Source organism: Scyliorhinus torazame, chromosome 9 (assembly GCF_047496885.1).
Source record: "Scyliorhinus torazame isolate Kashiwa2021f chromosome 9, sScyTor2.1, whole genome shotgun sequence".
Taxonomy (NCBI): domain Eukaryota; kingdom Metazoa; phylum Chordata; class Chondrichthyes; order Carcharhiniformes; family Scyliorhinidae; genus Scyliorhinus; species Scyliorhinus torazame.
The window spans coordinates 188173219-188188070 of record NC_092715.1 but is presented as its reverse complement, the minus strand read 5'-3'; the positions used below and the strand labels follow the sequence as shown (position 1 = coordinate 188188070).

Here is a 14852-nt window from a genome sequence, read left to right as displayed (position 1 = left end):
GGCCATTCGGCCCATCGAGTCTGCACCGACCCACTTAAGTCCTCACTACCACCCTAATCCCGTAACCCAATAACCCCTCCTAACCTTTTTGGTCACTAAGGACAATTTATCATGGCCAATCCACCTAACCTGCACGTCTTTGGACTGTGGGAGGAAACCGGAGCACTCGGAGGAAACCCACGCAGACATGGGGAGAACGTGCAGACTCCGCACAGGCAGTGACCCAGCGGGGAATCGAACTTGGGACCCTGGCGCTGTGAAGCCACAGTGCTAGCCACTTGTGCTGCCCAAATACGTGAGATAATCTAAAGGAAACTGATTTCAAAAAGTTCTAGGGTCCATCAGATAAGCCAAAGGGAAGTGATATTAGAAACCTCAAAGATGAATCCAATAAGCCAAAGGGAACTGATCTTTTTTTTAAATTTAGAGTACCCAATTAATTTTTTCCAATTTAAGGGGCAATTTAGCGTGGCCAATCCACCTAGCCTGCACATCTTTGGGTTGTGGGGGCGAAACCCACACAAACTCGGGGAGAATGGGCAAACTCCACATGGACAGTGAACCAGAGCCGGGATCGAACCTGGGACCTCAGCGCCGTGAGGCAACAGGGCTAATCCACTGCGCCACCGTGCTGTCCAAAGGGAACTGATCTTGTGCACACAAAGAGTAACTACAGAACAACAGAACTTACACAAAGGTATGACTTAGAAACCAAAGAACAGCAGAAACCTTAGCAACCAAGAAAGGGCAGCACGGTAGCATTGTGGATAGCACAATTGCTTCACAGTTCCAGGGTCCCAGGTTCGATCCCAGCTTGGGTCACTGTCTGTGCGGAGTCTGCACATCCTCCCCGTGTGTGCGTGGGTTTCCTCCGGGTGCTCCGGTTTCCTCCCACAGTCCAAAGATGTGCAGGTTAGGTGGGTTGGCCATGCTAAATTGCCCTTAGTGTCCAAAATTGCCCTTAGTGTTGGGTGGGGTTACTGGGTTATGGGGATAGGGTGGAGGTGTTGACCTTGGTTAGGGTGCTCTTTCCAAGAGCTAGTGCAGACTCGATGGGTCGAATGGCCTCCTTCTGCACTGTAAATTCTATGAACAGCTAGCATTGTAATTCAATGGTGGCAAAGTGTTGGGACTTGCAGTCACACTTGACAAACCATGCAGTATGGAAAGCAATCCAAATAGCAACCAAGCAAGGGACTGCAGGACATGGTTTGGGAAAAAGCATCATTCCAACAAACTAGAACAGATGGTCATTGCTAAAAAAACAGAAAGCAAACCATTTTTTCCGACAAAGGTGACAAGATATCAACACCACAAGCACAAGAAGAAGACAACGACAGATGTGCAACGCACAACTAGATTGAGAAAATCATCCAGAATCAGAAAGAAACCTGAAAGATTTAATTTGTAAAACTTCAACAATTTTGACTCACTTGTTAACTTTTTGGTATACATATCAATGTACTGTGTAATATCATTGCTTATATTCTACTGTTTGTTACTGCACAAACACCTTCAAAGAAAGGGGGTTGGAATGATATGTAATGTGTAGGGTGTATAAAGGGTTACCAAGATGATGTCCATGTATGTCAACACTTGATGGCACCATAGAGTAGTCATCTAAATATACTGTGTCCTCTAGGGTTCTGGGAAAAGTGTTAGAGAAGGTGTTGACATAGGGTGTTAATTGTATTGGAGAGATATAGATTTCTGTAGCATAGATTTAATACTGTTCTTTTCTTAGCCATTACTTAGTAAGGTGTGCAAATCATTTAAAGTAGTGTAAATAAACTAGCTTTGTTTGAAACACATAGCTTGATGTTCTTTGTCAGCACTATGACCGTTAGCCATCTTGCGGGACTCCACAAGGAACATCACAGTTGGAAGCGTACCAACTGGCAATTAAGTCCATTAACAATCCAGTTCATCAGAATATTACGTTGCCCACGTGATTTAGTGCTTGTCACACGGGCAAACGTCCAATCTGCTTTTTCACATTTCTCCTCCAAGGGCAGGAAAAGAGGGGACCAGAACATTGGCTGTATGAGTTGTTACGAGTTCAGATATCACATCTTTTCCAGTGGTTTCTGCTGAAGATTTTGCTTTGTTAGATTTGTTTTGAGGAATGTATGAGTTGTTACGAGTTCAGGTGAGAGTTTGCTGCTGCTTTATTACTGAGATATCACATCTTTTCCTGTAATTTCTACCAAACATCATGTAGCCAATGTGATGCTTGGCATGCTGATGAGACTGTGGATAACTACACCATGGTGGTATTATGTTTCTGGATCACTGTGGACTCTTGCTTAGAACGCATCATGTGAGATGAGACAAGCCTACATTGTTTGCACTCTTTGCCAATCTCACATCAGTCTACTGGACCACTTCCCGTCCTCCGACATCCCTGCCTCTACGCAACCCTAGGACTTTGCTCCATGCTGGCATCCATCTCAAATTTGCTCACTTATCAACAGATTGGTTCCCCAGCACCCATCCATCTACGCTGCAGAGCATTATGGCTGCTCTTCTCCTGCTAGCAGAAAAATGTGCATTCAGTAGTCCACCTTAAACACCATACCAGCCTCGCACCTCCTCCCACCACCGGAGGACCAGGTTGAAGAGCCAGTTTGATTTGCACATCCCAGGGTTCTATGCCCCCTGAGGCTAGTTGCCATATCTCTCAGCCATGGCTGGATCAGCTATATGTGCCCTTTATCACTTGCATAATCTTGCACCCCTGAGCGCCATAAAGGACGGCCGCTCTTCAGGACATCTCCCCACAATACCATGCCAACTAGGTCCTCACCCTTGCTCAGTGCAGAAGATCATTTAAACCGTTTGCATTACTGGATCCAGGAGCGATGCACAATGTCATGCCCACTGACCTGGGCTGCCAACTCTGACCAGTCCTTCTTTTTCTGATGCAGTGGCCTCCTCTTGCCATCCATCAGCATCAGACGCCCCGCCTGGCACTCTTTGCCTCCACTGGAATGTTCAGAAACTCGTCTAACAACCGAAGGGCTGAGTGTCCATCAGCATTGCCCTCCTACGATGCCTGCCTAGAGGGTGCTGAGGCTACAACCCTTGCAAATTTCATGTCTCTCCAATACAGGTGCATGAGGCTTCTCACCATCTCCTGGAACCTTCAGGGAGCTACCTCTGTATTTAAATGCCCCGGGGACCCGGCACCCACCATGCTCCTGCCTCTGCCACCAGCATGTCACCAGTGTCCAGTCATGTTTCCCACTGGCTGACCAAATCGCAACCAGAAGTGGAAATCGCAGCCACTTCTAAGTCCACCAATCACACATGCTCATCAAACGTAAAATGTAAGGCCTTGTTATATTAACAGTAATACTTTAACAATTAGGTGAATCATGAAGTTGTGATTTGGGCTACAAAGATGGCACCTAATTGATGAAGCAGCAATGTCGAATGTACTTTTCATCATGGAGGTGGAGATAGGAGAATGGCTCCCCTGAGAATCCTGGGTGGATATGACCTCTTTCTGAAAGCCCTTCTCCCCTTTTCAAAGCAACTTCCCCACCCCTGTTTATTCTTCCAGTCATTCTACAGGCAAAGAGGGATAATAACTTTTATTTTTAATATATATTTATTCACAGAATGTGGGCGTTATTGGCTATGCCTGCATTTATTGCCAATCCTAATTTCCCTTGAGAGGATGGTGGTAAGTAGCCTTCTTGAAATGCTGCTGTCCATCTGGTGTTCGTACATGCTTGCACTGTAGCCATCTGGGATGGCCACTTACAACCAGGAACCGAGAAACTCACAAAGCCTAGCGGGTAAAATGGACAAAGCAAGATTCAGGCAGGCTCAGAGCCTGAAATGTATATTTGCAAGTGAGGAATCCAGACGATATCGAAACTTCGACCAATTAGCATTTTGATGGACCGATTAGCATTTGATGGCCCATCTCCACCAAGACAAAGGACTGGTACTTGAGCGACAGGTACAGTTCCAGACATTTCGGCGCCACTCCCTGTACTAGGGAAGCATAAACAACAGGGTCAGTGACCATTTGGGACACGCCCAGCCATCCAGACACCCGCCCATTTATTGGTTAGAAATCGAACATAGTGATCGGGGATCACCCAATTAGTGGGGTCTGTCGTGTTGGGTGTTCCGATACACAAACGAACCAACACGGTTGTAGATGGTACAACTCTGTTTTATTATTCTGTACAATAATAACCATTAATTTCTGGCTGTGGTTTGTACTTCACCAGCTAACCTGTGGACCCAGCCCTAGCACTATCGTAGTGAGGCACTCAGCACATTGTGTATGTCTGAGTGGCACGCTGTGAGCTCTGTGCTCTGAGCTATCTCCTGGTAGAATGAGTGGGAACTGTGGTGTTCCCTGTTTTATAGTGCATGTGCTCTCACTGGTGATTGGCTGCAATGTTGTGTGTGTGTTGGTTGGTCCAACTACCTGTCCATCAGTGTGTGTGTGTGATTGCACCATGATATGTTAATGTGGATATCATGTCAGGGTCCAAACTGAAGGACCGCCCAAAGAGCACGAAAACCCCCAAGCATAAGAGAGTCCGCCATATGTTCGTCCTCTCTTGGACCTGGCGCCCCGGCTACAACCATCTCCAATTGCAGCACCACCAGAAGCAAGTCCAAGTTCAACGCTCGCTACCAGATGGATGAGCCTAGCTGAGCAGTAGTTACTTCTCCAGACTCGATAGATCCCGAATCGAATAGCGGCCACTGTTACCCTGACCTAAGCGGGGTGCCTGAAGTTAAGTACAGGTTGTCTTAGTCGATAGGTGTAGTTAACTAGTAGTGTTTATGTTGCATGACTAATTGTGTGTAAATAAAGTACCCTTGACCTTGATCTAACTAACTGGTGTTTGGCTCTTTGATCGGCTGAACCTTGTGGTGGTATCATTTGATACCTGGCGACTCTGAGCATTAGAATATAGATATCAAAAGAAAGGACGGCAAACTCACTGATTGCCGTAGTTACAGCAGAGCCACAGAAAAAGCAACAGTACCCCATGTCTGGGGACAATGGTATGAGCAGTACTTGAAGTCAGAGCCAAGGCCTTCACTATGTGCCACCCCACTTCCTGAAGACTTCAGTAGCTTCAGGTTGCAGTACAAACCATCAAAAACTTCTGCTAATTCAACAACAGTAGAAATTAATCAGCAACTAACCTGAAAGCAATTGATGATCCCTTTAAATAGTACTTGGGAGAACATTTTCGGTTGCTGAATGCATGTTCAGCTGTACAAGGTTAAGAGATGGACCGTGTGGAGTTGCACATTCTCCCCGTGTTTGCATGGGTTTCGCCGCCACAACCCAAAGATGTGCAGGGTAGGTAGATTGGCCACGCCAAATTGCCCCTTAATTGGAAAAAATGAATTGGGTACTCTAAATTTATTTTAAAAAGAGGTTAAGAGATGGTATTTGTTAGAATGTTCATGTCAAAAATGCTACTGCTGGCATAAAATTAGTGTTACATGCTGACTGATGTCTTAAGCAGCCAACTCTGCATGGTTCCAGCACATGCTCCCAATGGTGGCACACAGCCTTTTCCAAAATGGCATAAGACCATAAGAATTCGGAAACTTGAACCTGTCCTGGGATTCAATAGGATCACGGGTGATACATTCCTCACGTCCACTTTACTGTTCTTTCCCCGTAACCCTTGTATCTCTCATGATTAAGAACCTATCTATCTCGGCCCCAATTAGACACAATAATTCTGCCCCCACAGCTCTCCACAGGTTGTGTTCGCTGCTTGCACCTGCTGGTGGCTGCAGATGCCTGGAGGCTGCTGTTGCTGTTTCCTTCCTTCTCTGTAGCCGTAACAAAGGACAATTTTTTTCTGTGATACCCGCATCCTGGAACACCAGGCTCAGGGGGATGTGCGAATCCAGACAGCAATCTGGTTTGAAGCAAAAAGGCGCTGCGGGACCTGGTGCACAACAAAATGGGCTATCTGCTAACGCCGTTGAAGAAATGCCTTCGCAAATAGCTGATGCTTTTGTTGCTGGTCTGGTGAGTGCTGCATGTAACTGGCATGTTAACGCGGGTTAAACACGCTGGAAGTCAAGGATGTTCAACTGCACCTTGAGCGCCAGCGTAATATGTAGGTGCCAAGATTTGGATCCGATGAGATTAGGACCGGCACGGCTGCGGCTCCTGGACGGAGAATGGCACTGATGCATGGAACAAGTCGCACATTGATGGACAGATCATTTCTCCGACAAAGCTCTGGATGTAATAACACATTCTCAGGCTTATCCTCCGTTTCTATTGAGAAACCCATGAGGGGTGGTACTGTGTGGTTTTATTTGTGAAAATGAGCTGATATAGCTTTGTATTGCTACCAATTTGGAAAGGTCATATTTCCTTGTTTAATGGTTAGTGTGATAGGTGGAATGTTACCTAGCTGATTTTCAAATATTTGTTACTGTTGACTGTTTAATAAATAAAATATTCTCTGTGGCAAGGAGTTTCAAAGACTCAACTCTCTGAGAGAAGAAATTCCACCCCATCCCAGTGTTAAATTGGCATCCCTTTATTCTGAGACTATGCCCTCTGGCCCTAGACTCTCCGATGAGTGGAAACATCCTCTCAGCATTTACCCTGTCAAACCCTTTAAGAATCCTATATGTTTCAATGAGATCACCTCTCAACACAGTAGCACAGTGGTTAGCACTGTTGCTTCACAACGCCAGGGACCCGGGTTCAATTGCCGGCTTTAGTCACTGTCTGTGCGGAGTCTGCACGTTCTCCTCGTGTCGGCGTGGGTTTCTTCCGGGTGCTCCGATTTCCTCCCACAAGTCCCAAAAGACGTGCTGTTAGATGAATTGGACATTCTGAATTCTCCCTCAGTGTACCTGAACAGGCGCTGTAGTGTGGCGACTAGGGGATTTTCACAGTAACTTCATTGCAGTTTTAATGTAAGCCTACTTATGATACTAATAAAGATTTTTATTATTACTAAATTCCAATGAGTAGAGTCCCAACATGTTCAAATTATGCTCATAAAATAATCCCTCCATCTGGGGATCATCCCAATGAACATTCTCTGAACCACCTCCAATGAAATAATCTTCCCTTTAATAAGGGGACCAAAACTGTTCACAGTACTCCATATGTGGTCTCACCAGTACCTGTACAGTTGCAGCAAGACTTCCCCATTCTTATACTCCAACCCTTTGAACGAAGGCCCAACATTCCATTAGCCTTCCTGATTACCTGCTGCACCTGTGTGCTAGCTTTCTGTACCACCAAGTACCTCCAGGTCCCTTTTTGTGTTGCAGATTTCTGCAGTTTTTCTCCATTTAAATAATAATAATCTTTATTGTCACAAGTAGGCTTACATTAACACTGCAATGAAGTTACTGTGAAAAGCCCGTAGTCATCACGTTCCGCCGCCTGTTCGGAGGGAGGGAGGGAGAATTCAGTATGTTCAAATTATCTAACTGCACGTCTTTCGGGACTTGTGGTAGGAAACCGGAGGAAACCCACACAGACACAGGGAGAACGTGCAGACCCCGCACAGTCAGTGACCCAACCCGGGAATCGAACCTGGGACCCTGGTGCTGTGAAGCAACCGTGCTAACCACTGTGCTACTGTTCTTTTGTTCTCACTTCCAAAGTGTACAACTTCACATCTTCCTACATTCTACTCCATTTGCCAACTTTTTACCCACTTACTTAGCCTATCAATATCTCTTTGCAAACTGTATCTCTCACACAACTTGTCTTTCCACCTATTTTTGTGTCGTCTGCGAATTTGGCTACAGTACATTTGCTTCATTCCTCCGTCATTCATAAACATTGGTATCAGTTGCGGTCCCAGCATGGATCCCTGGAACCTCACTGGTCACAGGTTGCCAATCTGAAAAAGAACCACTTATAATCACTCACTGTTTCCTGCCCATTAGCCAATTCTCTATCCATACCCAATATACTACTTCCAACACCATGGGCGCTTCTTACCTTATGACTTAACCTTTTGTGAGGTATCTTATCGAACGTGGGCATCTGGCATGGTCCACAACAGAAGTGGGTGCATGACGTGCAGTGGTATTTTATATGCAAAATGATACCTATAGCACTGAATATATGGTCCTGTGCAACTGAATTTTGCAGCCGTTAATTTTATACCTACTTTTAAACTGTTTTGAAATAGAGAAGATATTTCAATATTATTTTGAGGAATAGAGAGGGCAATGACAACAATGAAAACATGTTTTGTTTGGGTTAGGAAGGATATCTCCATCATTTTGATCAAGATAATTTCATTAATTTGTGATGAAGTTATAAGTCTTGATAGAGAATAATAGAGATCAATGCCAGTCATGTGCTATATAAACCCTCGATACTTACAACATAAATTGGGCAATTCCCTTTGTTGGTATTGCATTTTTGAAGAAAAAATACAATGATCCTACTGTTTTGAACTAAGAATGTTTGTTTATTTATTTGGATACTAAAACTTTGCTGATGGAGTTTTATTATTTTCTTTCAGGTGACGGTACGAAGTTTGAACTGATGCAATATTGTCCTTCAGGTATGGTCATCATTCTTTATAAATACTACAGCCTTTTTTGTTTTTTTACAAAGCAATTGCGATTTATACAAATTTCAATTTCCCTACTTATTTACTCACAGAAATGGGACAAATCACTTCATTAACATCTGTATCAGTTACTCATTCTAGTATAAACTGTGTATGATGTCAGTCCATAGTTGTACCTTGTAATTTTTTTAATTATTCTGTTTTGCACACGTGGAATAAACAATTTTTACAGCACAGGCACATGCAAAGATCACAAAAATAAGCACTCCTGTGTGACCATTCCAGATCACTTTGCTTGAGTGCTTCCTGGCGTCACCTCTGAACTTCAGTGAGAGAGACGGGAGCTAACGTTTCTTTAAAAAAAACATATAATTCCTACGGTACAGAAGGAGGCCATTTGACCCATTAAGTATGCACCAACCCTCCGAAAGAGCACCTACCTAAGCCCACTCCCTCATCCTATCTTCGTAACCCCACCTAACCTGCACAACTTTGGATAATGAGGTGTGACTTTAGCATGGCCAATCCACCTAAGCTACACATTTTGGACTTTGGGAGGAAACCGGAGTACCCTGATGAAACCCACCCGGACATGGGGAGAAAGTGCAAACACCACACAGTCGCTCAAGGCCGGAATTGAACCCGGGTCCCTGGCATTGTGAGGCAGCAGTGCTAACCACTGAACCACCATGCCGCCTTTGACAAAGCTTTGACAAAGAGTCATCCAGACTCAAAATGTTAGCTCCCTTCTCTCTCCACAGATCCTGTCAGACCTGCTGAGATTGTTCAGTATTTTCTGTTTTTGTTTCGGATTCCAGCATCCGCAGTAATTTGTTTTTACCACTGAACTTGCCTTTTGCTAGGTTGGATCTAAGTCCTCTTATGCTATGGTTGCAGTTGCAATTTAAATAATGATCTACATTAATACTTCTATTCTAATTATTATCATTTATTTGTCTCTTTTCTGCGTTGAAGAGTATTAGAATGAGTATTACAAATTTGAGTCCTGCCTTAGATTTTCTTTTGAATATAGCTGTGTTGGTAATTCCTGTAAGCACAATATATGTCTTACATTTGGGTATTTGTCTATATTGTCCAATATCTAACTATACAATAGCATAATCCATGGGGTTTAAAAATAGAACAACTTGAACAATTCAAAACAATGAATACACTGTATTTCCACAAATCATAGACTCATAGAATGATACTGCAAAAAGGAGACTATTCAGACCATCATGCATGCAGTAGAGCTGCCCAATTAATCCCATTTCCACGCTCTTTCCCCATAATCCTGTAGTTTTTCCCTTGAAATACTTACCCAATTACCTATTTTGCCATTGAATCTTCTACCACCCTTTCATACAAATAGACAAAAATATGAAACAGGAACAGAAGTAAACCATTCGGCCCTTTGTGCCAGCTCTGTCATTCAATAAGATCATGGCTGATCTGTTGTGTTTCAAATCCAACATTCCCATCCATCCGTAATAACCTTTTAATCCCATGCCTAACAAGAATCCATCTACCTCTTTCTTAAAAATATTCAATGACCCCCACCTCCACCGCCTTCTGAGTCAGAGACTTGTGCACAACCGCCTGCGAGTAGGGTTTTCTCATTTCTGTCCTAACCCCTAATTTTAAAATAGTACCCCCTAGATCTGGACTCAACCACAAGAGAAAACCTCCTTTCCACATGTCGAGGCCATTCAGAATCTTATATTTTTCAATCAAGTCATCTCTTACTCTCGTAAACTCCAACAGAAACAAGCCCAGCCTTTCCAACCTATCCTTATAATACAGCCCTTTCATTCCAGGTAGCAATCTAGTAAACCTCCTCTGAACCACCTCCAATGCATTTACTGTCACTGGGTCAAAATCCTGGAACTCCCTTCCTAACATGCCTGTAGGTGTTCCTACACCTCAGCGACTGCAGCGGTTCAAGAAGACAGCTCATCACCACCTTCTCAAGGGCAACTAGGGATGGGCAATAAATGCTGGCCTAGCCAGTGATGTCCACATCCCGTAAATGATTTTTAAAAAAAATCCTTCCTTAAATAAGGAGACCAAAGCAGCACGCAGTATGTAAGATGTGGTCTCACCAAAGCCTGTATATCTGAAAGCTAACATCCTTTTATATTCAATTCCTTTTGTAATAAAGGATCACATTCCATTAGCCTTCTTGATTATGAGCTGAACCTGTATATTAATGTTTTGTGACTCAGGTACGCGAGAACTTCGATCCCTCTGCGACTCGGAATTCTACAGCCATTCTTCGTTTATGTAATACTCTGGTTTTTTTCACGTGAATAACTTAACATTTTCCCACATCATATTCCATCTGCCAGATTTTTGCCCACTCGCTCATCCTATGTATTTCCGTCTTCAATCTCCTTATGTCCTCTTTACAACATACATTCCTATCTTTGCATCATCTGCAAATTTAGCTGCCATGCCTTTGCTTCCTTCGTATAAGTCCATTGATATAAATTGTAAAAAGTCGAGGCTCCAGCACAGACCCCTGGAGGACGCCTCTCATTACATTCTGCCAATCAGAAAAAGAGCCAGTTTTGCATTCCCTCTGTTTTTACCAGCCAGTCAGCCAATCCACTGCCTATGTTAATATGTTACGCCTTACACCATAAACTTTTATTTTCCGCATTCACCTTTGATGTGGCACCTTATCAGATGCCTTCTGGAAACCCAAGTACAGTGTGTGTACAGACTTCCCTTTATCCACAGTGCATGTTACTCCTTCAAAGAACTCAAATTAATTGATTAAGCATGATTTCCCTTTCACAAAACCATGCTTTTTCTTCCCAATTACTCTGAGTTTTTCTAAGTGCCCAACTATAACCTCATTAATGATTGATACTAACACCTTCCCCATAACTGAATCAAGCTAACTGGTGTATAGGTTTCTATTTTCTGCCTCCCTTCCTTCCCTTGGGCTATATTTGTTACTTTCAGTCTGATGGAACCTTTCCAGAATCTAGCGAACTTTGCAAAACTGACGCCAATGCATCTGCTACCTCATTAGCCACCTCTTTTAAGACCCGAGGGTGAAGTCCATCACGACCCGGAGACTTGTCAGCCCACAGATCCATCAGTTTGCTCAATACTGCTTCCCTAATGATTGTAATTTCACCAAGTCCAGCTATCCCTTCCACCTCCTGATTTACAGCTATTGCACAAATGTTTCTTTGTGTCCTCTGTAGTGAAGACCAAAGCAAAATATTTGTTCATTTCATATGTCATTTCCTTATTAACTATTATTAACTCCCCATTCTCATTTTCTAGTGGACCAATACTCACGTTACTTACTCTTATCCTTTTTAAATATCTGTAGAAACTCCTGCTATCCATTTTATATTTCTAGCTAGCTTCTTCTGATACCTTAATTCCTTTCTCCTGATTAACCTTTTTCGTCATTCGTTGCCATTCTGTATGTTCTGACCAGTCATCTGACCTGCCACTTACATTTGTGAAGTTTGTATGCTTTTTCCATAGGTTTGTTGCTTTCCTTCACTTCTTTAGTTTTTTCTATTTTTATAAATTTAGAGGGCCCAATAATTTTTTTTCCAATGAAGGGGCAATTTAGTTTGGCCAATTCACCTAACTTGCACATTTTTGGGTTGTGGGGGTGAAACCCACGCAAACACAGGGAGAATGTGGTGCAAACTCCACACAGACAGTGACCCAGGGCTGGGATCGAACCCAGGTCCTCAGCGTCGTAGGCAGCATGCTAACCACCGTGCCGCCCTTTTTCACTTCTTTATTTAACCATGGTCCTCCCCTTAGAATTTTTCTTCATTGTGGGAATATACTTATACTGAGTATTTTGAAATATCCCCTTAAATATCTGCACTGCGTCTCTATTGACCTCTCCTCTCGCCTGGTATCCTAGCTTAGCTTTCATGCCCACATAGTTTCCCTTATTTAAGTTTAAAATGCTAATCTTAGACCCACTCTTCTCCCTTTCAAGCTGAATGTAAAATTCAATCATATTGTGGCCACTGCTACCTAGGGATGCCTTCAATCAGATCATTAATCAATCCTGTCACATTACACGATACCAAGTCTAATATAACCTGCTCTCTGGTTCATTGCAAAACCTGCTGCACTAAGAAACTCTCAAAAGCATTCCTTGAACTCCTCACCCAGGCTCCTACTGCCAATCTGTATATATGGCGATTAAAATTGCCCATGATTATTGGTCTCCATTTATCACTCGCACCCAATATTTTGTGTTATATACTTTGTCCTATATCATGGTTATTGTTGGGGGGGCCCCGTATACCACTCCCACCAGTGACTTCTTTCCCCTACAATTCCTCATCTTTGGGGCACGGTAGCACAGTAGTTAGCACTGCTGCCTTACAGCTCCAGGGACCGGGTTCAATTCCAGCCTTGGGTGACTGTCTGTGTGGAGTTTGTATATTCTCTCCGTGTCTGCATGGGTTTCCTCCGGGTGCACCGTTTTTCTCCCAAATCCAAAGATGTACAGATTAGGTGTTTTGGCCATGCTAAATTATCCCTTCATGTCCAAAAGGTTAAGTGTGGTTACTGGGTTACGGGATAGGCTGGGGGCGTGTGCCTAAATAGAGTGCCCTTTCAGAGGGTCAGTGCAGACTTGATGGGCCGAATGGCCTCCTTCTGCACTGTAGGAACTCTGTGATCTTCACCCAAGCCGATTTTACATCCGGGTCTTCTGACCCAAGGTCGTCTCTAACTATTGAACCAATACCATACTGGATTAACAGTGCTATCCCACCACATTCATCTTGCTTCCTATTCTTCTTGAATGTCATATACTCCTCAATATTCAGGCCCCAATCCTTATCTTCCTGCAGCCATGCCTCTGTAATGGCTGTCAGATTATATTTATTTACTTCAAAATGTGGTATTGATTTGTTAGGAATGCTGCCTGCATTTAGATACAGAGCCTTTAGTTTTGTCTTTTTGTTATCTTTGTAACACCTATTCTTGACTGTTGCTGTTATTCTTAGTTCTTTTTTCTCTCTGTCCCTTCCGGCCATTCTCTGACCCTCATTTCCCATATTACTGTTTTGCTCTCCTGCCTTGAATCCACCCCTTGATTTGCTACATCTACCCTTGCTTGACCCCTCATCACCCTTGTTTATTTTAAAGCCCTTCCCTAGATATGCAAGGAATCCCTAGATATACTTCCCTAGATAGGCAGTTCACTAAAACACTGGTCCCAGAACGATTCAGGTATAGACCGTCTGTGGTAGTCACCGCTAACTGTATTAGATGTATATTAGATGTAGTACGGTAAGACTCCTGTACTAGAGATACATGGGTAAATCCCAGCCCGCTGGCTCCGCCCAGTAGGCGGCGTATAAATGTGTGTGCTCGCCGGTGCTGCAGCCATTCTGGTGGCAGCTACAGGAGGCCACACATCTTTGCTCAATAAAGTCTCAATTATTCACTACTCTCGTCTTTGTAGTAATTGATAGTGCATCAATTTATTGAGCAAAGATTTTAAAACGATGGAACTTCGCATCAAGCCTGATCGCCTACAGCTGAGCCCTCAAGCAGCCAGCTTACGTCCGCTTTTGACCACTGGCTAGCCTGCTTCGAAAGCTACCTCCGAAAACATCTGCTGAAGAACCCTCGGACGCACAGATGCTCCGGGTCCTTTATTCACGGGTGAGCCCTGACATTTTTCCTCTCATCCGGGATGCGTCCACTTACGCTGAAGCAATGGAGCTCCATTACGTTCGGCCGGTCAACAAACTATACGGCAGGCACCTCCTGTCCACGAGACGGCAACACCCCGATGAGTCCCTAGACGATTTCTGGCATGCCCTGCACATCCTGGCGAGGAACTGTGACTGCCAGGCAGTTTCGGCAGTCCTCCAGCATACAGAACTTTTAATCAGAGACGCTTTTGTTACGGCATGGGGTCGGCGTACATCCGCCAGCGCCTATTGGAGGGGGGTATGCTTGATCTTGCGGGAACCAGGCAGCTCGCGAACTCGTTAACAGTGGCCTCCCGTAACGTCCATTCGTATGCCCCCGACTGCACGGCACCCTCATGGGCATCATGGGCCCCACCAACTACCGACCCCAGCCCACCGCAAGCCTGCGCCGCGCGGCAGCCAGCCAACCCCGGGGGGCCCAAATGCTACTTCTACGGGCAGAACAAACACACCCGGCAGCGCTGCCCGGCGCGGAGTGCAACCTGCAACGGCTGCGGAAAGAAGGGACATTTTGCTGCTGTGTGCCAGGCCCGGTCGGTCGCCGCTGTTTCTAGGCCCA

General features: G+C 44.4%; 1 protein-coding gene across 5 annotated transcripts in view; it reads left to right on the top strand.

The window, feature by feature from the left end:
• The window catches only part of spata6l (spermatogenesis associated 6-like), a 156799-nt gene that overhangs the window by 38584 nt on the left and 103363 nt on the right, over window positions 1–14852 (top strand). For all 5 annotated transcript variants that reach the window (XM_072516910.1, XM_072516908.1, XM_072516906.1 and 2 more), the window contains one exon: window positions 8517–8558. In XM_072516910.1, the coding sequence (XP_072373011.1) occupies window positions 8517–8558 (42 nt within the window). The remainder of the gene's footprint in view (window positions 1–8516; window positions 8559–14852) is intronic.